The 23824-nt window shown below is 44.9% G+C and overlaps 1 protein-coding gene across 6 annotated transcripts in view; it reads right to left on the bottom strand.

Moving 5' to 3' along the window:
- The window catches only part of LRRC56 (leucine rich repeat containing 56), a 75738-nt gene that overhangs the window by 3068 nt on the left and 48846 nt on the right, over positions 1–23824 (bottom strand). For all 6 annotated transcript variants that reach the window (XM_061609988.1, XM_061609990.1, XM_061609992.1 and 3 more), the window contains 6 exons: positions 23206–23383; positions 15978–16175; positions 15247–15311; positions 14091–14221; positions 12026–12204; positions 680–1040 (listed from right to left, as the gene is read on the bottom strand). In XM_061609988.1, the coding sequence (XP_061465972.1) occupies positions 680–1040; positions 12026–12204; positions 14091–14221; positions 15247–15311; positions 15978–16175; positions 23206–23383 (1112 nt within the window). The remainder of the gene's footprint in view (positions 1–679; positions 1041–12025; positions 12205–14090; positions 14222–15246; positions 15312–15977; positions 16176–23205; positions 23384–23824) is intronic.

The following is a 23824-nucleotide window of genomic DNA, read 5'->3' as shown; positions in this document are numbered from 1 at the left end:
TAAGCTGTGACAGGGTATTGTCACGGCCTGTATCCCTCCTCCACTATAGTACATAGTTAGGTGCTACTGCCTGCTGGTGGGGATGGCAAGAAAATGCAGATGTAATGATGTCACATCACAGATAACTGAAACATGTCACAAACGAGTGGGAAGAAAATAACATGGGGACTCCATTTTGGAAGCAGTTCAATGTTTCCTGTGAGCTGTACAGGGCCTTGAGACATGGCATTCAAAAACATGCTCTAAGGCTCCTTGTAGATCAAGGGCCACTGGAAGGCTACACCTCCTGCCTCCAAGAAAGAATATCACAACAAGGAAGCTCACTTCCCTGCGTCATGCCAGAAAGAATTCATCTCTAAAAATTGGGAGACAATTTTCATCGGAAAAAGGCAGGATAAAAATATAAATCGATACAAATCTGTGAAAGGGAGATATGCAGTATACAGGTGCTAGGAAACTGCAGCTCATTTTGGATACAAGTTGTATGTGAAGCTCATATTTGAGACAGATATCAAATACAAAAAATACAAAAAAAAGTAGTAAGTGAAACGAATGAGTTAAACTTTAAAGCATGGTTATCTCTGTCTTGGGTTACAGCTATGAAGCAGCCTTTATCCCATGCAGGTTTGTTCTATTTGGTTGAGCAATCCTAGTGAAAGAGCTATCTAAGTAGCCAAACCTGATGTTTGTTGGTCCAGTTGCTGAAACAGGTCTCCTGGTTGGCTTGTTGTCAGCACCAGAAGTCCTATGCCTCTGACCTAAGACAGATGCATCAGATAAGGAGGCATCAGCTTTTCTGCTGAGATTCAGAACAGCAGTCTTCTCAACCACATTCTGCACTGCATCACTGTTCACAGTTGATAAAGACTGTAGCTTTGGCGTTAGTGCCTTTTTTGAGCTAGGTACTTTCAAGTGTCTGACTCTAACAAACCCAGTTGTCACTCTCTGAACGGATGCAGGCGAGGGACATTTTGGAGGAGACGGTACAAGAGAGTGCTTTATAATGGCGGGTAACACATTTTCCTGGATGTGCAAGGAATCTGAAATGCAAGCAGAAAGCACAGCAATTTAGAAGCAGAACACAGCACACCATTTCACTCCACTTGAGACAGTAACCCAACAGCCACTTTCATGATCTTCAATGGATTGGGACTAGTAGAGTGAGAAGAATGGCCTGTACTCCCACCTATTTAGAAGTTTCAAAATACCAAAGGACTGATAGCACAAGCCTATGCATGTTTACTTAGCCCTACTAATTTCAATGGAAATTACTCCCTATTAAGTGTGCATAGGACTTCAACATGAGTCAAACTCTCCCACCATTAAAGTCACAAAGATCCCATGGAAAAAGCTGTCAGTGCCGCAACCCTACATGCCACACTGAGAACAGAAGGTTGTACTCTGGTACAGCTTCTACAGAAATGTATCTGTTACAAAACTCAACAATTACTGTGAAAAGCTGGAAATTAAATGGCCAATCACTGTTAATATCTTAGAAAATCAAAGGGAATCTTGAGCTCCTATGGCTTTCAGTAGTATAAGTGATCAGAACTTTTTCTTCCCATATAGCTTCCTGTCATGCCCTAGGACTTCTGGCTTTTGGCACTTTGCCATTACAGCCTGTCTTGTTTCTCTCTTTCTTCTTTTTTGACCTTAATGGCCCAAGTCCTCACCAAAATATTCTCAAATCTGGAAGGCAGGGACAAAATATTGTAATCTCAATGCAAATCAAATTTTGATACAAGTTAGCATTATTTCTTCTGAGCTCATAATTTGGGTATTGTGATTCTTTTAAGCACAGGTATCCCAAATAGAAAGTTAGCCAAAATAAATACTCAAATCAATCCGTGCTGATTTTGTTAGCTAGAAAAATCCCTATCAATAGCACATATCAGGGGAGAACTATTGGTAGGATAATTGCATGCCAGAGATGGGATCCATTGGCCAGTGCCAATTCGAAAGCATTCTGTCGATCTAACAGGCTGGTATGAATTCAAGTTTGTTCTTTGTCCGCAAGCTGCTACTTTTACCAATCTATCTCCTACTTCCTCAGAAAAAATACTGATAGTAATATCAATATTTTTAAAGGAAGTATCAATACGCTGATAGGAAAAGTTGACAAATTGAAGAAAATATCAATAAAAATATTGATAGAAATATCAATTTTATATGCACTTTTTATATTTTAAAAAAAATCCATTTCTGAAACTAGGCTCAGAAAACCACTACATAAAAATCTGACCTGCAATGATAGTAAGTGAATTAATGGAAAATTTGGTACCAAATCTGAATTGGGCAGAATTCTAGCACATCCCTACTCCATGCCCATATTTTTGATACAGAAAATGTACCATTGGTCTCACCTGAAAGGTGATTTTCATAGGAAGGGGCCATCACTGTGGGTAACAGTTCCACCTATCGTGCGAAGGCAAGAATGTTTTTGAAGTCAAGACTAGGGACGTCATGCCCCTCCCACTCTCCAGTTCATTCGTAGCGAGTCTAAAAGAGATATCTAAAAATACAAGAACAAGGCCAACAGGCCCGCCAGGAAAATAACATAATAGTCACATGCATAACAACATGACTCTAACCTAACTACATAACATAACAGAACTAAAAGTCTTGACTTCACTCTTACATTTAAATATAATATGGAAACAATAACATGTAACCCATTGATAAAATCACTAGTCATCCTCCAACTGGGAGGGTCGTGATGGCCCCTTCCTATGAAAATCACCTTTCAGGTGAGACCAATGGTACATTTTCCATAGGAAGTGGGCCATCACTGTGGGATGTACCAAAGCAACCCATATAGGGAGGGACCACCCACATGTTAATCCTCATTAAGAACCTGTTGCAACACTCGTCTGCCAAAAGAAGCATCAGCAGAGGCATAACGATCAATTTTATAATGTCTTATAAACGAGTGTGGGGAAGACCAGACTGCGGCCCTACAAATATCGGCAACAGGAGCATTAGTAGCAAAAGCAGCCGAAGTGGCAGCTGACCTAGTAGAATGAGCTGTTATACTAGCAGGAACTGGCAGCTTCAGGGACTCATATGCTAAGGTAATGCATGCCCTTAACCAACGGGATAAGGTAGGATTGGATACTTTATGCCCCATAGACCCTGGATGAAAGGATACAAACAGAGACTCCGTTCGTCGAATCTCTTGGGTCCTAGACAGGTAGGTCTTGAGAGCCCTCCGGACATCCAATGAATGCCAAGCCTTCTCGAGAGGATGGGTAGGATTTGGGCAAAAGGAAGGCAAAACAATGTCCTGGTTGCAATGAAAAACTGAATCGACCTTGGGACGAAAGGAAGGGTCAGTCTTCAGCACAACAGAGTCCTTATGGAAGACGCAGAGGTGTCTAGCGGAAGACAATGCGCCCAACTCCGAAACGCGTCTGGCAGATGTGATTGCAATCAGAAACAGGACCTTGAAGGACAGAATACGTAGGGGCACAGTCCTGATGGGTTCAAACGGAGGGCGTTGCAAAGCCTGCAGAACTTTCGGCAAACTCCATGAGGGGAACCGATGGACAACAGCCGGAGAGCGTAGGGCGACTCCCCTCAAAAAACGTTTGATGAACGGATGTGAGGAAATATGATCTCCAGGAGAGGACACTGAGAGAATGGATGACAGAGTAGACGCATGTCGACGTAGAGTGTTGGGTCGAAGTCCCATCATAAAGCCACTATGGAGAAATTGGAGCACCTGGTGCACATTGGCCTGGGATGGATCGTGGTGGTGGGACTGACACCACTTGGAGAAAGCCACCCAGGTATGTTGATAAATGCGAGTGGTAGATGGTCTTCTCGAGGCCAAAATAATATCAATCACAGCGTCAGACAGTCCAGCTGACCTCAAGTGTCTCCGTTCAAACGCCACGCTGTTAGATTGAGCCAAGTAGGGTCCTGGTGCAGTACTGGACCCTGGGATAAGAGGTCTGGCGTTACTGGAAGTGTCCAAGGGTCCATCATTGACATTGCCAGAAGATCTGAGAACCACGGACGGCGTGGCCAAAATGGTGCTATCAGAACCAGCTGTGCCCTTTCGGTTCGCGCCTTCCTCAAGGTTTTGGCTAACAATGGTATGGGAGGAAAGGCATACAATAGACCGTCTGGCCACGGTGTTGTCAGAGCATCCACTGCTTCTGCTGTTGAGTCCAGGTATCGGGCAAAGTACCTGGGAAGCTGGCAATTGTGACTGGAAGCAAACAGGTCGACTGAGAGGGCGCCGAACCGACACTGGAGACGATGGAAAATGGCTGGATGAAGTTTCCATTCTCCCGGGAAGACCTGTTGTCTGCTGAGCCAGTCTGCTGTCACATTCAAAATCCCTTTGAGGTGCTCTGCTTTCAGGGATTGTAGATGTTGTTCTGCCCAGACAAAGATGAGGGAGGCTAAGTCCTGCAGAGGACGAGACCTGGTGCCCCCTTGTCTGTTCAAATGTGATTTTACACACGTGTTGTCTGTTCGAATGAGCACATGATGCAAAGGGAACAGAGACTGAAAATGACATAGAGCCAAGTGGACAGCCTTTAGTTCCAGCCAGTTGATGCTTCGAGCTCGCTCTGCGTTGGGCCAAACCCCCTGAACATACTGGGAGTTGCAGTGGGCTCCCCAACCTATGAGGCTGGCGTCTGTGGTCACGACGGTTCTGCGGGGTTCTCTGAACGACGTGCCCTTGGAGAGGTGTTGAACCTTGGTCCACCAGCGGAAGGAGAGGCGCAGAGCGGGGCTCAAACGAACTTTGCGATGGTTGGAGCTGGCAATGTCTTTTTGAAAAGGCAACAGAGTCCACTGAAGGGGCCGAGTGTGAGCTCGAGCCCAGGGTACAATGTGGATTGTGGAGATAAACATCCCGAGCGCTCTGGCGAGAAGCATGACGTCTGCGGATGTTTGTTGCATCAGGGACCTTGCGATGCTTGTGATGGCAGTGATGCGATCTGGAGCCAGGAAGACCATTGCCTGCAGGGTGTCCAACATTGCCCCAAGATGTAGTAGGCGTTGGGTTGGTTGGAGATGGCTTTTGTCGAAGTTGACCAGCCAGCCGTAGGTCTGCAAAACATTGAGGGTGATCATTAAATGATGATGAGCCAGCTCTTCAGATTTGGCCCGTATAAGCAGATCGTCCAAATATGGGTAGATATGAACCCCTTGGGTCCGAAGGTAAGCCACTAGGATGAGTAGCACCTTGGAAAATACTCTTGGAGCAGAGGAGAGGCCAAATGGCATCGCTCTGTATTGAAAATGTTGGTGGCCAAAGGCAAACCGAAGAAACTTTCTGTGGGCTATGCAAATGGGTACATGGAGATACGCTTCCTTAAGGTCGATAGAAGCCAGGAAGTCTCCTTCATGCAGACTCTCGGTAATGGAATGGAGAGATTCCATTTTGAACCTGCGGTATGTTACAAAACGGTTGACAAACTTGAGGTCCAATACCGCCCTCCAAGATAAATCTCGTTTTGGCACAGCAAATAGGAGGGAGTACACCCCTTCCGATCTCTCAGTTGTGGGAACTGGCTCTATTGCCGCTATGTGCAAGAGGTGATGTATAGCTGTCTGCATGATGTTGTGCCTGGCTGGTGCCCTTGGGCAAGGAGACGGGTGGAATCTGTCTGACGGGGTTGCCCAGAACTCTATGGTATAGCCATAAGTGAAGAGGTCCCTGATCCAGGGGACCGTAGTAAGGCGCAGCCATCGATCTCCAAAATTAAGTAATCTGCCACCTATGGGGATGGCATTAATACTACTTGTGTAGGCGAGGACCTCCCCTATATGAGGACGATGAGTTGCCCCTGCGCCCTTGGTACTGACCTCTGCCCTGGGGGCGTCGGTTCCAGGAGCCCCTGAATGCGTTGGAATCATAGGGTCTGAAATCGCGGCCTCGTCCTCCTGGTCGCGTTCCTCGAAAGGGCTGGTTAGAACGAAAGGAGGGAAATCGCCTGAGGGGCCTGTGGTCGATGTTCTTGATTGTGGCTAGAACCGGTTTGTGGGCGTCTTTTGGATCAACCAGAACTGCCTTTAGAGCTTCCTCACCGAAGAGTAGAGATCTGGAGTAAGGAGCCTTGGACAGGTTCAATCTAGCCGCTGAATCAGCTTGCCAGTGGCGAAGCCAGAGGGTGCGACGAGCGACTATTTGAGTCGTCATGGCTCGTGCCCCTAATTGGGTGGCATCCAAAGTGGCATCGGCCACAAAGGCTGCTGTCTTACGTAACTTCAATAGTGCTCTTTTGAAGGCGACAGGATCAGGGTTATCGTCCTCTAGAAGGTCATCCAGCCACATCATAGATGCTCTGGAGAAGATGGAGGCTGAGGCAGAGGCACGCATGGCTAGGGCAGTGGCCTCGTGGTTCTTGCGGAGGGCGAAGTCTATTCGACGTTCAGTAGTATCTTTTAGGTGGGATTCCCCTTCCCTGGGCAAGATAGATCGTGAAACGAGGCGAGCGATCGGTTCATCTATGCCAGGGACATCTAACTTGGTGGCGAAGTCTGGGGCTAGGGCGTAAAGTCTGTCAGCCATGTTCTTGAAGCGTCGAGCTTTGAGCGGGTGGGCCCATTCTTCGGAAGCTAATTTGGCAATTGGGTCCGGCACCGGGATGTAGTGTTCAGTAGGTGCAGGGGATTTGAGGACCTTGGCCCCTTTGAGAGTTGGAGCGGACGAAGTTGAGGGCGCAGTCTGGAGACCAAGGGTATGAAGTACCCTACGTGCGAGCGGTTGGTAATCTGAGGTATTGAACAAGCGATACGATGTATCCTCCTCATGATCTGAATAGTCGCTCCAGTCGTCTCCTTCAACATGGTCAGTGAAAGTTAACTCCTCCGCATACGAGGCTTCGTCCGTACATCTGCCTCTGGCTAAATCGAAGGGATCTGGCGAGCAGGAAGGATGAGCAGCATGGAACGCGCGTTGGTCCATGTTGAGTGGGGGTCTGGCAGGAACCTGTGGTAGTGACTGCATTTGTGTGAAATAAGCCAGCATGGCTTGGAGTTGGGAGAGGAAATCAGGAGACAGCTGCAGACCAGATGTGTGAGATGTATGTGCCTGGTGGGCTATTGGAACAGATGTCTGAGGCGGTAAGCCAGAGGTAGGTTCGTTAGGCGAACCGTGAGGGGGAAAGCCAACAAACTCTTCCTCGTCAGAGGCAGGAGCAGGAGAATGGAAAATATCACTTATGTGTGTCTGTGCTGTGGTGGTTGTTGGCACAGAGACATAACGAGGGCGCTTTGGTTTACTATGGCTGGAAAGATGTTTTGTCTTAGCCAGTGCTTTGGCATGTCTGGTCTTAGACGTGTTAGTATGTTGTGGCTTGGCTGATTGTGGCATGTCTGGCTGATCTGGCACCATGTGTGTTGATGGTGACATGCCTGGCTGTTCTGCCATCTTATATGAACCTGGGTGCAGTACACTGCCACGGAGGGGGCAGGATGTAAAGACCCGAACTGGCACAGCGTACTACCACGGAGGGGGTAGGATACACTGGCAGATGGCGAATGCACTGCCACAGAGGGGGCAGAATGCACAGAGGTATCAACGTTAATATAATATAGGCTGTTTTAGAGTTGGTACACTCAGATTAGTGCTGTAGGCTGGGTTTTTGGCTTGTTCACGGCCCCATAGGGGGCAGGATATGTAATGTAAATCAGATTTAGTACAAGTCAGCCACTGATATTAAAGCTCCAGCCTTGATAATGTAATCCAGCCACTAGGATTAAAGCTCCAGCCTTGATAATGTAATCCAGCCACTAGGATTAAAACTCCAGCCTTGATAATGTAATCCAGCCACTAGGATTAAAGCTCCAGCCTTGATAATACAATCCAGCCCACTAGGATTGGAGCTCCAGCCTTAATAATACAATTCAGCCACTATGATTACAGCCACAGTAAAAATGTGTGTAAATCAGCCTTGTGTAAATTTGTCAGCAGCACATATACACAAACATACAGATAGATAGCCTGCAGGGGAGGTATCCGATGCTTAAAAAATGGTAACGAAAAAGGCGGGAATTTTGAATTTCAAAAAATGGCGCCCAGAAAAACGGGCGGGAAAAAAACGATCAAAAGGGGGCTGAGGAAGAAGGAGCAATGGCGGCCGTCGGAAGCGAACTGGGAGAAGGGCTGCCCAGCACGGACTCGCCGAAAGCCGCAGTAGCGGCTCTGGAAAAACTCTGGAAGGGCAGGTAGAGGCAAAAAACGGCAGCCGCCGCAGAGAGAGCCGCAATAGCCGTCTGTAAAGCCCTTCGCAGTGGGATTTAAGCCACGTAGCGAGGGCGATCTGCGGTAAGGAGTAAGAGCGGGAGCCGCAGCTGCAAGCTCCCGCTGAGATCGGATCAGCCGCAGCCGCGGCAACGATCGGGGGGGGGAAGGAGGGTGGATTCCCCTTCCCTCACAAGCGATCAAGAGATCGGATCAGCCGCAGCCGTGGTAACGATCGGGGGGGGGATTCCCCTTCCCTCACAAGCGATCAAAAGCGATCAAAAAGAGAACCGCAGCCGCGGTCACTGAGGGAGCCCCCTGGCTACGGATACGACAGAGCCGGGGGGGGGGAGGGGGCTTGAAACTGCCAAAACAAAGAGAGCCGCAGCCGTGGTCTCAGAGGGAGCCCCCAGTCAAGGAAATAAAAGAAATTAAATAGCCTTGAGGAAAGGGGGAAGAGAGCCGCAGCCGCGGTCTCTGAGGGGATCCTCAGTAGGCTAGACACAAAAAACGGAAAAAAGGAAAAAAGGTTTTAAAGAGAGATAGACTTAGCTAAATGCTACGTGAAATTCCAATCTTGTTCGTACGAAGGCAAGAATGAACTGGGGAGTGGGAGGGGCATGACGTCCCTAGTCTTGACTTCAAAAACATTCTTGCCTTCGCACAATAGGTGGAACTGTTACCCACAGTGATGGCCCACTTCCTATGGAAAATGGAAATTTGCCAAAGATATAAATATATCACAGGAACTGTAGAACTACAAAATCTAAGGTAAGCATATAACAGTTGTTACCCGTCAGCCTAAGTGCTTTTGTAAGCAATTGGTTCAGCTATTTTAATATAAAAGAAACTGGGCGGGGATACACAAAGGCAGGTGATGGTAGGAATTGGATGAGGTGCAAAAGGAGGCAGCAGTAAGGTCTGAGTTTTATGGAAGGCTATTGATTTGTGGTTTTATAGCAGCAGATTTTGACTCAGGAATTTATATGGAAGAGTTTCCTTTAGCTACATTTCTAGCAGGAACTGAGTAGAACTCCAAAGTAATTTCCTAGACTAGAACTATAGTAAGAAGTCTATGGATTGTATTCAACTAAGTCCTACTCAGAATAGACCCATTCAAATTAATGAACCTAAATTAGTCATGTCTACTAACTTCAGTAGGTCTACTCTGAGTAGGACGCATTGAATACCACCCCATGTACTAGCTTTACTATAGTAAAAGGAATTAGGCTAAGTTACAGGGTAACAGATCCTCAGTGTATCTCAGGGTTCTTTTCCTTAGACTGCAATACAATACACACTTACTTGGAAGTAAGTCCCACTGAACCCAATGGAGCTTATTTCAGAGTAGACATGTACTGGATTGCAGCCTTAGTCTTTTTGTTAATACATATTATAAGTGCCATATCAAATGTCAGTTTAGAATGGTTTGATTTGCCTGAACTCTCCGAACAGCTTCTAGGAGTGCTTCCAGATGCGGTGCTCCTCCTGCAAGCAAGTTTTTCACAGCATCCACATGTCATCATTGGCATAAAAACACTAGCCCATATTTCCCCCATTTAATCCAGATTTACCTTTTCTGTAGAAAAACGGATTTTTAAAAAACACCTGTTGCCACCAACCCTTTTGCAATATCTGAATGCCCTGTTTGCAATAGTAAGTCCCCATCTGGAAGCACTGTAGGTTTCCTGTTTCTGAACTGAAGCTGGCATGGCTACTGTAGTATCAGTAAGCAAAATATATGCTCTTGAGGTCTCTGAAAGATACTTGCTCATAAGTAAGTCAAGGCCAAAAAATAGATTCTGGCTTGCTAATTAGTTTATTTTAACAAAGCCAAACCACAGCTAATGGACATAATTATGCTTCAAAAGGGCTGTCCTTAGCTGTTGCAGATCTTCTGAGGGCATTCCTGGCCAGGTCTGAGTATCCTACAAATTTCATCCAGAAGCATCTATCATAGCAGTGAGTTGGTAAAAACTACTAGGTGTGCAAGCCACTCTTATACAGGAATGAGTTGGGTGAGAGAAAAGTGTGACAGGTTACTATGGCCATCAGTGATGAGTTCAAAATAATGTATGTTCCACCATGTTCTGAAGATTTCCCTCAAGAAATACAAGAACTCAAAGGATAGTGACATTTTAAGAGCATAAAGGCTCTACTGGACCAAGTCAGAGGGCCATCTCCTTCAAAATCTTGTTCTCACAGTGGCCAACCAAATTCCTATGGGAAGCCCTGCAAGCAACACCTGAATGCAACAAAAACATTCCCCACCTGATTTTCCCCAGCTGGTATTCAGATGCATTCTGTCTCCAGCAGTGGATGTAGAAAACAGACATTGTGGCTAGTAGCCATTGATAGCCCTGTACTCCATGAATTTGTCTAATCCTCTTTTAAAGCCATCCAAGTTGGTGGCCATTGGTGCATCTTGCGACAGCGGATTCCATAGTTTAACTACATGTTGTGCGAAGAAGTACTTTTGACTGTCTGAATATTCCAATGTTGAGTTTCATTGGATGATAGTGATTCTATGAGAGAGGGAGAAAGACTCCCTATTCATTTTCTCCTCACCTTGCATAATCTTATACACCTCTATCATGCCCCCACATTACCTTTTTCCTCTAAACTACAAAGCCCCTAATATTGTAACATTTCCTCACAGGGAGGTTCTGGCCCCTTCGTCATTTTGGTTGCCCTTTTCTGATCTTTTTTCAGCTCTGCAATATCTTTTTGGAGCTGTTCAAGTTGATCAAGCATTGTTGGTCCAAGAAAAATGGTATTTTAAGACAGAGGCATAATATGTTCCTTGTCTAAGTAAATTAAATAACTGGAAAAGGCTAAGGACCTTTCTAGCACAACACATTTGCAATAGTTGTACTCAATCCAGATATCTTCCATCAAGGCATGGTTTTATTGTAGTGATATCACACTTCCAAGCACTTGATATACTCTATTATGCTCCAGAACATGCAATTCTCATTCCAGCTAGCAAAGCTGTTCTTACTGCCCTGTGCTCCATGGCTGCACATGCCAACTGGAGAGGGTGCCATCCATAGTCCCCTTCATGAATTATTCACATGAACGGGCAGGGTATGACTGAAGAGGCTGTGAGGGCCACATCTCTGGCTTTGCTCCTGCCATCAATGTGTTAGTGTGGGTGTCTGAGGCAGGGAAGCCTCAGACCTCTCCAGATCCTGGGACCCAAAGTGGACAGGGTTTGAAGACCAAGGAAGCCTTTGCACATGAAGATGTGTGTGTATAGGCTTATCTGCTTCAAATATCCGTGCTAACATGTGGATGGTGGGGTTGAGGGGGGCTGCACATTGTAAGGGCCAAGTCCCTTTAATTAGGTAATACCCTTTCACAGAAGTAACATGTGAAGGAGACTGAGGAAAGGAGAAAAATAATTTCCCCTCCAATGCCTACACTATTTTCTAATCTTTTTAAAAGTTTTTTTTTACATGCTTTTCGAAGCTAAACACTTCCCACACTGTACCACTTCAGCCCAAATGCTAATGTGGCCTTTTAAAAACCAGAAAAGCAGGAAACGCTAACAAGGTCATACCCTCTTCTCAGAGCAATGTCCCTCTTCCCCTGCTCGTCAACTCTGCTTTTGATTTCTAAAGAGGTTGTTAAGGTTGTGACCTCCCCTTCTCGAGTGTTGAGGGCACATCTACTTTCAGTACAGTGTATTAATATTTTTGAAGGGTGAGAAGCTATCCCCTCTAGATAATGACTTATTTTTTTCATGTGTGCTTGTGTGATTATTATGTAAAACCTTTTAAGTGTGGGAGGGGTGCATTTATCATTTGGACAACATACCTGAAGATGTCTGTGAAAGATGCGAGTCTGATGATATGATTTCCATGATCTCCTCCTGAATGCTTTCTTTCAGATCTTCATCACAGCTGTCACTCAGGCAGTGGTGTTCCTCTTCCTCATCATTGTGTGTTATTTTCAGCACTTCAGGAGACTTCACCCTTTGGAGAGCTAGCAGGTGCCTGCCAGAAATTTTATTTATTTAGACTTTCATCCTGCCCCATCCCTAGCACATGTTCCAACACCTTGAAAACATAATGCACTATACATCAATATTTAGATTAAGATGCATAATGGCCATATCTCAGCAAGAGTAAATACTCCTTGTTATAACCTCCTGAGACAAGTTTTAACCCTAATGCTAAAATCTTACAGCACTTTTAGATGATATTCAGGACTGAGCTTTGGAAAGTCTCTTTTGGGAAGAAATGCCACAAACAGGGAGCTGCTGCCAAGAACACTCCCAAGAGCTTTGGACTCTCTTCTGCGACCTGTTCATTTGGCTCCCTCTTTCATGGCATGATAGAACAGGTGAAGACAATTCTGTGCTTTTGGAAATTAGCCCCATTATGCACTTTCGTTGTTTTAGCTTGGAGATGAATTTTTAGGGTGTGGTTTTAAGATGCTTTATTTTACTGTTTTATAACCTGCTTGTGGTAAAGCACTTAGAAATTTTGTGAATAAGTTAATACAATAATTCATGTGTGTGGGAGGGGAAGGGGGATCCCGTCACCCAGATACCATGCAGGGATGGCAAGGGGCTATATGCACAGGAACTTCCCACATCGCACTTTAAAGCTAAGAGGGAAATATAGGACAAAAACCCTGGGGTGGAGGGAAAAGAATGATGTGATGGAGGAAAAACCTCACCCACATAACTCCTTCCAGACTTGAAGCCCATAGCTGCTATGCTGGCACCACAATACCCCAAGGTCAGCAGCGAGGATGGCGAAGGGCAGCAACATGAGCCAAAAATGTACAGCAGGGATGCCTTCCAGATGTCCCTGGACTACAGCTCCCATCATCCCTCACTATTGGCCATACTGGCTGATGGATAGGAGTTGTAGCCCAACAACAGCAAGAAGCCCACAGTGTACAGCGTGGTCTTCAGGGAATCTTTGTTCACAAAACCTTTGTTTTTTTAATCTTATCCATGGCAGGAAGGTCTTGACTTAAATGTGCCAAGTCACTTCCGGTAAGATTACATCAGAATTTAAGTGTGAAAGGCAGTTCCTTAGCACTGCCACAAGATGGCTAAAGTTTTATTTTAGCTCAGTGGGAAGGCATAGGCAGAAGGCTAAACTATCATATAATAATCTAGAGAGCAAGATCATTTAGGTAGGAAGGATCCTTAAAAATGAGGCATGCTGAGTGGGTCACAAGTTTCCATAGTCCACACTCCTTAAGATTTGTGCATGTTTTGAATGATCTAACAGATGCTGTATGGATATGCCCTCTTTCCCCCTTCACAATTGAAGCAATACAAGTTTGGGCTGACTAAGAGGCTAGTGGCTGATATTTCCCACTTTTTCCTTCCCTTTGGGAAGAATGTTTCCTTACTCGTTTTAAAAAATCCCACCCTTCTAGTGCTTATGCACCACACAGGATAGCTAGCAACTATTAAAACTAAAATACTGTAATATTCCAAAAATACAATAAAAACAGAGAGAGGTGCAACAGAAAAGCGGAGGCATTTGATTAAAACAAGTCAATAAAAACCAAACACAGAAAAGTTTTGGCCATATGGCAAAATACCAAGAGAAGGGGCCAACTGAGCTTCAGGGCACAAAGAATTCTGCAATTTAGGTATGGCCACACAGAAGGCCCTTTCTCTTGTCCCCATCAACAGAACTTCCACGATATTCAAGACACAGAGAAGGGCCTCTCCACCAGATCTTAGGCAACAGGCTTATATAGGACCAGGTGGTCCTTAATGTATCCTGTACCTAAGCTATGACATAGATATGATAAGCCAGTTTATAGGTGAGTGTTAGTTGCATAAAGGGATCGCTTGTTGCTTTTTTGAGGGGGAAGCTCATTTGACAGAAACGAAATCTGAACTCTTAACTGGTAATGATGCTCTTTCAAGACTTTCAGCTCAGCATAGATGTCTTCCCCATTTACATAGTCAGTTTCTTCAATGCCAGAGGGATCTTCTGCTGGCTGACACAGCGGCTGGAACAGGTTCATTACTGCAGACTACAACATCAGTGGAATCATGTCAGAACACATTTGCCATTCACATTTGACTGAAAACTTCTTATTTCTACAGGTCCAGGGATTGTGTGATTTTTTTCAGGTTAATTTATCTCATAATAATTTTCTTATTTAAAGAATTCCTCCCAGATGCTACACTGCCAGGCTACTGTTGTGCCACAGAGGGTGGGGTGGGGAGGATGCAGACCGCTACAGGATGGAGGAACAGGGCCAGGCGGCTTCCATACCCAATTTCATCTATTTCTTGTTTCGTGGTGGTGGCCTAGCAGTGTCCTTCCCTTCAACAGCAATTGTTACTCAAGGAACTGAGGAAAGGCAGGGCACCCTTATGTGGTCCTCCCTTCAGGAATTTCCTGTGAGCTTCCAGTGTATGCAAGTACCCTACATGTGGATCAGGTCCTCCTGAATCCCATCATGACTAAGACACGAGGCAGTTTTTGTATTATTATAACTTGCAAAATGCCCATCTTTATGAAAGGCAAGGTGTGTATGAAGGGTAATCTCTAAATTGCAAGAACCAGAATATGCTATGAGTGGCAAAAATCACTTTGTGTGTGCATGCATGCACGTATGTGCACTGTGCAGTGCTCTGCTGTGTGTTCTGAACAAAGATACACATTGCACTCTTTGTGAGGTCCCTGTACAATGGGATACATCCCTTCACTACAACAATGTCCTGAAGCCCAGTGTTTTATTTTCTCCATAAAAGTGCACAGTACTTTAGTGGGATGCAAAGATAGAGTAGATAGATATCTGCCACTTCCCAAGGTTCTCAGACTCTGGAATCCTCCCCCAAAATGGAAGGCCCTACAACACCTCTGCAGCTCTAAAAGCAGACAGTACATATATGCACTAAATTTTCCCAAAGTTTGTTTCTTCTGAGAATGGTTTTCTATGCAACAGAAATCTATGAAATTCTATAGAGCTTTTATATTCCTAGAATTAATGACACATTGCCTTGCCCCCCCACCAAAAAAGGGGGGAAGTACATATGAAAGAAAACCTACACTGAGTTTTTGTCTCCGTGCATGAAGAGCTTTGATGGGGTTCCCACATATAACTCTGCTGACACCTGGCAAAAGAAAGTAAAAAGGGTTTGTCCCAGTTTACCATTTCACAGCCTCAGAAATCTCTCTTTTATACCAACACATCCACCTTGCTTATATATAGGAATACAGCTAGCATATTCACTGCCTTTTCATATTTAGAACAGGAAGCAGTGAACTTTGCCTTTTTGATTTTACTAATGGGCCAACTACCACTTCTAAAGCACTAAAAAACATACATAAGGTGAGCTGAGGTGGAAATAGTGCCCAAGCGCATCCACCTCAGTCAGCTGAAGGCAACATGACTTTCAGCTAGTCTCTTTAGAGTTAGTTGATATAGTGCAGCACTTTGGTTATCTGTATGGCAATTGACAGGAGACAAACTCAGTGTGACGCAGCAGAATTATTTTACTGAAGGGCAGCACCAAATAAATGAATGAAGCTTGAGCCAACCAACAATACCTTTTAACTCACTGTGCATATTGACTGAAAGAGCTGTACAAAAATAAGATTACAGAACTGTGTGTGCAATACATTTACAACAAGGCACCAGGAATGAACATATAATTCAAGAACATTTATGGGAGAGAGACAATGCTCTGACATCACTTAATGTGCATGTGCACATTCTTGTAGAAGAAAGGTTTGTGAACAGGAGGTGGGGGCAAGAATGGCACAAGGTATTCCATTACCATGAGTCAAGTCACTGGAGTCATCATCAGGCAACATCTCATCACATGTGGTTTTCTCCAGGAGGGTGCTACTACCAGACAGCAAATGGGCGCTGGGTGGTCTCTGTGGAGTCTGAGGTCGAGAAGCTGTCAAGAACTGAGTTGTGGTAGATCTCACAGCAGAGCTGGGCCTTCTGGCTACAGGTCCTGAATAAGAATCTAAGCCGGGGGGGGGAGGATTTCAGTGAGATTTTGTAATGTTATAAGGTAGTGTAAGTGTAGCAAAGCAGTGACAATATGGAGAGCAGAACTTATCCCAAGCTTATCCAAAGGTTATGTTGGCACTTCTTCTCTCTCACGTTCAGTCTTTAGGACAAGCTTGGGCCTCATGTATCCCACAGGCTATGCCTATACAAACCCAGGATACCTAGGGTCTTGAAAATGCTAGCTTTCTTCATTGTCAGTGTCATCTTCGAGTTACCCTGGTTCTACCCTGGTTGTGTAGATGATGGCAATGTATACTAACAAACTTAGAATGCAAGAAAGGGAGCACTGTGATGTTCCTGTATTAGTGTAAATAGGGTAAGTGCTGTTTGTATAGGAGATACATGGTAAGTAGAATGAAAGAGGAAGGGGGAGTGAATGGGCAGTAGAATGCTGGATGATTGGCTGAATGTTTTAAAATGGCTGAGGGTATAAATGGAAGGATGTCAGGTAAATCTGGATAGGTGGTGAACGTTGGAGTGGATGTTGATAGGTTGTCTTGGTGGGTTTCAGAGAGTTGTTTGTCAGGAGAGCGTGGAGAAGGAGGGGGGTAGAGTTCGGATTAGTATTAGATAAAACCATATGCTTATGTGCCTTATGAAGAAATCTTGTTATCTTTGTTATTTAATAAATACTTAATTTGGTTTACCAAAGGCCTGATCCTTGGCTGGGGTTTCACAGACCAGAAGGGAGGGTGAGGTAAATAACCAAGGCTGAAGGGAAACTATAACAAATGGTGGCAGCGGGGAAGGGAAGAATAACACCACAAGTATTCAGAGCAAACCAGAATTATAAGCAGTCTGAGTAAATCAAAGGGATCGGGACAGCTTAAGCACGCAGTCACAGAGGTAACCTAATTGAGGGAGACTCAGGCAGAGTCTCTGGGACTACTGGTTATAGGACGTGACTGGTGGTGCTGCCTAGCAGGGGGATCTGTTGAGATCTGTGCTAGAGCGGGGAGAGAAACCATAAGAGAGGACAGTACAGACTGGTGGAGTCCCTGGTGGTGCCTAGAGACAGGCAGTAACCACGAGCAGGTAGGAACCTGACAGGGAGAGCCAGGGAAGGGCGCACCACAGGTGGTGGCAGTAGCGGTGGGATACGAACAAAGGAGACTACGTCACAGGTGTTGGCTGTAGCAGTGGTACGAATACTGGAGAATCCCTAACAGTGGTGTGACAAACAGAAATAACAAAACAAGATTACTTGTGAGAGTGACTGGCAAAGAGTGTGTGGCAAAGAGTGAGTGAACTCAAACACCATGGCTGAATATATAAAAATGAAAAGAGAGGAGCTGGTGGAGAAGTGCATAACATTCAATTTACCTCACGAGGGTAAAGGGGTAGATGAATTGAGGGTAGCACTTATAGGATTTGCAACTGCCCAGCAAAAACAACCTGTCAGAGAAGAGACCCCAGAAGGATACTTAAGCAATCCCGCTTATATAGAGTATTTGAGAGAGAAGTTAAGATGGGAGGCTGAGGAAAAAGACAAGCAGAGGGTCTTTGAAACAGATGAGAAAGACAAGCAGAGGGAGTTGGAAACTGAGAAGTTGAAGATGGAAACTGAGAGATTGAGGATGGAAACTGAGAGAATGAGAGTGGATGCGGAATTACAGGCAGAAAAATTAAAATTGGATAGAGAGAAATTTCACTCTGAGGAGACAAGGAAAGACAGAGATGGAGTAAAAATTACTCCAAAGGACTTTGCTGTCTATGAGCCTAGTCAAGATCCTCAAATTTATCTCACAACCTTTGAAAAGGCAGCTCAGTTGTGGGGGCTACCTGAAGATAAATACATGCAGTATTTATCAAACCTGATCAAAGGGGAATTGGCAGAGGTATACCAATATTTCCCCTCAGACAGGCCCGTCACCTATGCTGAGTTTAAAGAGGCAGTCTACAAAAGATTCAGACTGGGGCCTGATTATTTTAGAAAGCTTTTCAGAAACTGCCAGATACAGACAGGGAGGTCTTTCGTGGAGCTGGGGGCAAAACTGATGGACATATTTGGGAAATGGCTGACAAGTGCAAAAGCTCAGTCTGTGGAGGAGGTGAAAAACCTCATGATACTGGATCAATTATACCATCAGTTACCACCAGAAATAAGGCTCCTGGTCAAAGACCGTTCCCCTACATCGGTGCAGGAGGCCGCAGAGATGGCGGATCACTTCGCCTCCAACAGAACTGGCTGGGTGGGGAAAACATCAAGAGATTTTAAACCCAGACCATATAATGCTGGCAGAAGGGATGTGGTGCCACAGCGAGTCCTCCAGTAAAATCTGAAGGGCACAGGACACCCCAGAGTGGATCTGTGTACCCTAAAACAGAGGAGAAATTATGCTACAAATGTGGTAGACCGGGGCACCTACGTTTTCAATGTGAGGTTGCCAACCCCATTAGTAATCCTGCTCAGACAAGGGCAGTGAAAACAGAGCCCAAGGCTTTAGAAACAGCGAAAAAGGTTCAGTTTTGCCAGATAAACTGGACAGAAGTAACAGACCTTGATTCAAGTCTGAGAGAGGAAGTGAGTGTACAAGGGGCAAATTATTGGGCATTGCTTGACACTGGTGCCGCTCAGACATTACTGAGGCCAGATTTAATAAAATCTGAGGAAATATTACCTCAGGAAACGGTGAATATCCAAGGAGTGAGGGGTCAACCAGAAAGCTTGCCTGTGGCCCTGGTGAAAATGGCGTGGAGAGGCCGAGAGGGCAGATATAAAGTAGGCATTAATGCCCAGCAACAAGAACCAGTAACACTGGGAAGAGATGTTATGGGAGCCCAAGGGAAAATATATGTGGTGACCAGACAGCAACTTGGCAGAGAAAAAGAAGCCATGTTAAGGGGGGCTGAAGCAAACAGGGTGGAAACTGTTAGCGAGCCTCAGGTCGCCATAACAACCACTAGCAGGCCTGCTGAAGGAGACAAACTGTATCAGCTGGTCTCTGGGGAAGAGACAGAACATTTCAGAGAATAATTGAATAAGGATATCAGTTTGAGTCAAATAAAGGAACAAGCCCTGACCCAACAGATTCCTTTCACTGACAAACTGAGGAATCAAGTTGTGTGGGAGAATGGGATTTTATATAGACTGTGGATGCCTGCTGAGAGAAAGGATGAATGTGAACCAGTGAAGCAATTGATAGTACCTAGCAAATACAGAACCAGATTGCTAGAGGTAGCCCACGATGTCCCATGTGCAGGACATCTGGGAATAAAAAAGACCAAGAGGAGATTGGCGGCACACTATTATTGGCCAAACATCTCCAAAGATGTAAAACAACATTGTCTATCTTGTGGTATATGCCAAAAGGTGGGAAAAAGTGGAGTAAAGACTAAGGCACACTTAAAGCCCCTTCCTATAATTGGACAACCCTTTTATAGAGTGGGAATAGATTTGGTGGGCCCTTTTTCCAAACCCACAAGGCATGGCAAGAAATATCTAGTGGTGGTGGTGGATTTTGCCACCAGGTACCCAGATGCAGAAGCACTAAGATCTGTAGAAGCCCCTGTAGTGGCAGAGGCTTTATTAAAAATCTTTATGAGGCTGGGTTTCCCTCATGAAGTGCTGACGGATCAAGGCATGGGAGAAGTGATGCAATGTATGTGGAAATGTTGTGGTCTAAAACATCTAAAGACCACTACTTACCATCCCGCCACTAATGGGCTAACAAAGAGATTCAATGGAGTTTTGAAGGGCATGATCAGAAGCTATGTTCAAGATCACCCACAAGACTGGGATGAACGGTTGGGATGCTTCTTATTTGCATACAGAGAAGTCCCTCAGGAGTCAACAGGGTTCTCACCCTTTGAACTCATGTTCACTAGAAAAGTAAGGGGACCTTTGGAACTGTTAAAAAATTCATGGGAAGGAACCCTGGGAGAGTACAAAACTTCTGTAGTAGATTTTGTATTGGAATTCCGCAATAAATTAACATCAATGATGGAGGTGGTGAAAAAGAATCTGAGTCAAGCACAGCAGAAGCAAAGTTACTGGTCTGACAGAACAGCCAGGGAACGTGTGTATGATGTGGGAGATATGGTTATGGCGTTCATACCCAGGAAACATGACAAATTACAGGCTAACTGGGAAGGACCATATACCATCAGAGAAAGGCTTGACACAGTGACGTATGTAATCACCACAAACCAATTAAACAAAAGCAAAGTGGTTCATGTAAATATGTTAAAGCCTTACCATACCAGGGATGCACAGGTGTTGCAAGTTGCCTTATTCCCTGAGGGAAGTGGGCCTGAACTTCCAGATTTGGTACAGGAAAGCAAAGACAAAGGAGGGGTAGATCAATTGGAATGGTCAGAAGAGATTCTGAGAGTTTTGAAAAACTATGGGAATCTCTTTGGCAATAAACCTGGCCGAACCAGTATAGCCAGACATTCCATTGATACTGGAGAGCATGCCCCAGTCAGATCTGTACCGTGCTGTGTGAATGGGAAAGTTGTGAGTGAAGTAATCTGTGTAGGACATGGGGTGGGGAGTCGGAAAGTCACCCCCTTATGGAGCAAGGTAGAGGCAGTGCAATCGTGGCCTATCCCCTTGCATGAATTAACAAAGAAAAAGTGTTCTGAGCGTGTGGTATGGACGGATGAATGTCAGAAGGCTTTTGATCTGCTGAAGCAAGCCTTGTGCCAAGGACCCATATTAATAGCACCAGACTATGAGAAACCATTCATCGTGGCTACAGATGCATCGGACCTCGCGCTGGGAGTCATCTTGCTGCAGGAGAGAGAAGGCACCAGACATCCAGTGGCGTATCTGAGTCGCAAGCTGACGCCGAGGGAGAAAAACTATTCGTCGGTCCGAAAGGAGTGCCTAGCGGTCGTGTGGGGACTGAACAAGTTGCGCCCATACGTGTGGGGACGAAGATTCACGGTAACAACGGATCATCGGGCCTTGTTATGGTTGCAGACTATGAAAAACCATAACACTATGCTGCAGAGGTGGTCCTGGGCCCTACAGGACTATCAAGTGGACTTCCAGTTCATAAAAGGCAAGGACAATGTACTGGCTGATGGACTTTCCAGGCAAGTGGCTGGGACTGCAGTGACGTGACCAGACGGAGGAACAAAAAAGACATTTTCCCCATAGAGACTTGTTTATTTGTTAACGCGGCGTATAAATCCTGGAACAGGAATAATACTCTGCCGTTATGTTAAGGGGGGGGAAATGTGATGTTCCTGTATTAGTGTAAATAGGGTAAGTGCTGTTTGTATAGGAGATACATGGTAAGTAGAATGAAAGAGGAAGGGGGAGTGAATGGGCAGTAGAATGCTGGATGATTGGCTGAATGTTTTAAAATGGCTGAGGGTATAAATGGAAGGATGTCAGGTAAATCTGGATAGGTGGTGAACGTTGGAGTGGATGTTGATAGGTTGTTTTGGTGGGTTTCAGAGAGTTGTTTGTCAGGAGAGCGTGGAGAAGGAGGGGGGTAGAGTTCGGATTAGTATTAGATAAAACCATATGCTTATGTGCCTTATGAAGAAATCTTGTTATCTTTGTTATTTAATAAATACTTAATTTGGTTTACCAAAGGCCTGATCCTTGGCTGGGGTTTCACAGACCAGAAGGGAGGGTGAGGTAAATAACCAAGGCTGAAGGGAAACTATAACAAATGGTGGCAGCGGGGAAGGGAAGAATAACACCACAAGTATTCAGAGCAAACCAGAATTATAAGCAGTCTGAGTAAATCAAAGGGATTGGGACAGCTTAAGCACGCAGTCACAGAGGTAACCTAATTGAGGGAGACTCAGGCAGAGTCTCTGGGACTACTGGTTATAGGACGTGACTGGTGGTGCTGCCTAGCAGGGGGATCTGTTGAGATCTGTGCTAGAGCGGGGAGAGAAACCATAAGAGAGGACAGTACAGACTGGTGGAGTCCCTGGTGGTGCCTAGAGACAGGCAGTAACCACGAGCAGGTAGGAACCTGACAGGGAGAGCCAGGGAAGGACGCCTCACAAGCACCTACTCAGAATAAGATTTGAAATGATAACAACTTCAAGAACATTTTAAAAAATTTGGAGCCAGCTCGAGGTTTTTGACATTTAGATGAGAATTATGGAATGGGAGTTTAGCAAAACATATACCGCCAGATCTGGTTTGGTATTAACAGCTTGCTGATTTTTGGTATATTTCCAAGGTGGCCCCAAATGTTAGAGACAAAGTTGTCATCTATGTTACAGCATCAGTCAGTGGCACCTGTTACACCACTGTTGATTTTTAAAAGCTAGAATTTCTCATTATTTACAGAAAGTCTCATTAAAAGAGCAGGAACAGCTTAATCAAAGAAAACAGCACAATACTAGGTCATTACCTTCTGAGCCTTGTTCAGTTATTTTGTAAATGGAGGGTTTAAAAAATAAATACAGTGGTAATCCAGAATTTTCAGGATGCCTGTCTTCTGGGAAATGAACTTCACCACAACCAGTGCTAATTAATTGTTCCTGTTCTGGACTGGACGCTACCTCAAGGTAGTATTCAGCTGGAACTAGATGAAATCAGTGAGAGACGCAAGTTTTCAAATGCTGGTTACTGTGTAACAACAAGTGAAATGGGGTGGGCAATTTCAAGTGTGGTGAAGTGACAGATGGGAGGGTGCTGAACCCTTCTATTGCCTGCTACTGCTTCTCATCCCTGGCCACTTTTCCCCTAGCAAAGCTATGAGAGAAAATTCTGAGGGAATTATGGGGAAATCAGGATGTAGAGGACTCAGCACTCAAGAGGACCCATACCTATCTCTTTCCCACTTACAGCTGTTAAGCATGTTCTGTGTGAAGACATACAGTAGTTCTGCTGCTTTCACATCTAATTCTACCCTTATGCTCTTGCTCGCCATAAGCAAAACTACTGCCAATTATTTTGCCTGATAACCAGGCCTGGCTCTGGTGTGTGCAAGAGCATCTGTATGTATGTATGTACACATTATCTTTCCTTGAAACCTTGTCCCTAGTAAAATAATTTGGCATGCCTGAACATGATGCCTCTTCAACTAAACTTCCATCTTTGATAGATTCCTTGACAAGTAGCCAGTCCTTGTTCATCTTGCATGGGAAAGGAAGATCAGTTTGATTTGCTGGTATTTCATCCAAACACTTTAAATGAGGGATGAGTTTTTTCACCTCAGCTCTGTAATTGTAGTCTGGGACCTGAAAAAAACCCCAAAGCAGAAAATCTCTGAGTGTGGTCATTTCAAGCACATTTTGAAGAGTGGGAAAAAAGCTGAGAAACAGGCATGAAACACATAAACACACCACCATTTAATACAGTAAAATAAATAAAGATGTAGCCAAATTTTTCAGTATTTTCTTTTTGTAGGACTTCTTTTGATTTAACAAAACAGAGCAAACCCAAGCACAATTTTCTAACAAATGCAACAAACATTCAACTCAAACCAAAAGCATTAATTCTAGCTTCAGCTTGTTTAGTTAATTATTAGCAATTAGGCAAGATTAAAAAACCAGTTGTCTCACTGTGGGTGCTCTCTTGCTCACCTGCATGGGGATACTGCTATGCTCTCCATCTCCCTGGCACGAACTTACATCTACCCCTTTCACTTCTACCCTCCTTCTCCCTCCATCCTCAGACAA

Source organism: Rhineura floridana, chromosome 2 (assembly GCF_030035675.1).
Source record: "Rhineura floridana isolate rRhiFlo1 chromosome 2, rRhiFlo1.hap2, whole genome shotgun sequence".
Classification (NCBI taxonomy): domain Eukaryota; kingdom Metazoa; phylum Chordata; class Lepidosauria; order Squamata; family Rhineuridae; genus Rhineura; species Rhineura floridana.
The sequence above is the reverse complement of the archived record's forward strand: the minus strand, read 5'-3'. Positions and strand labels throughout refer to the sequence as shown.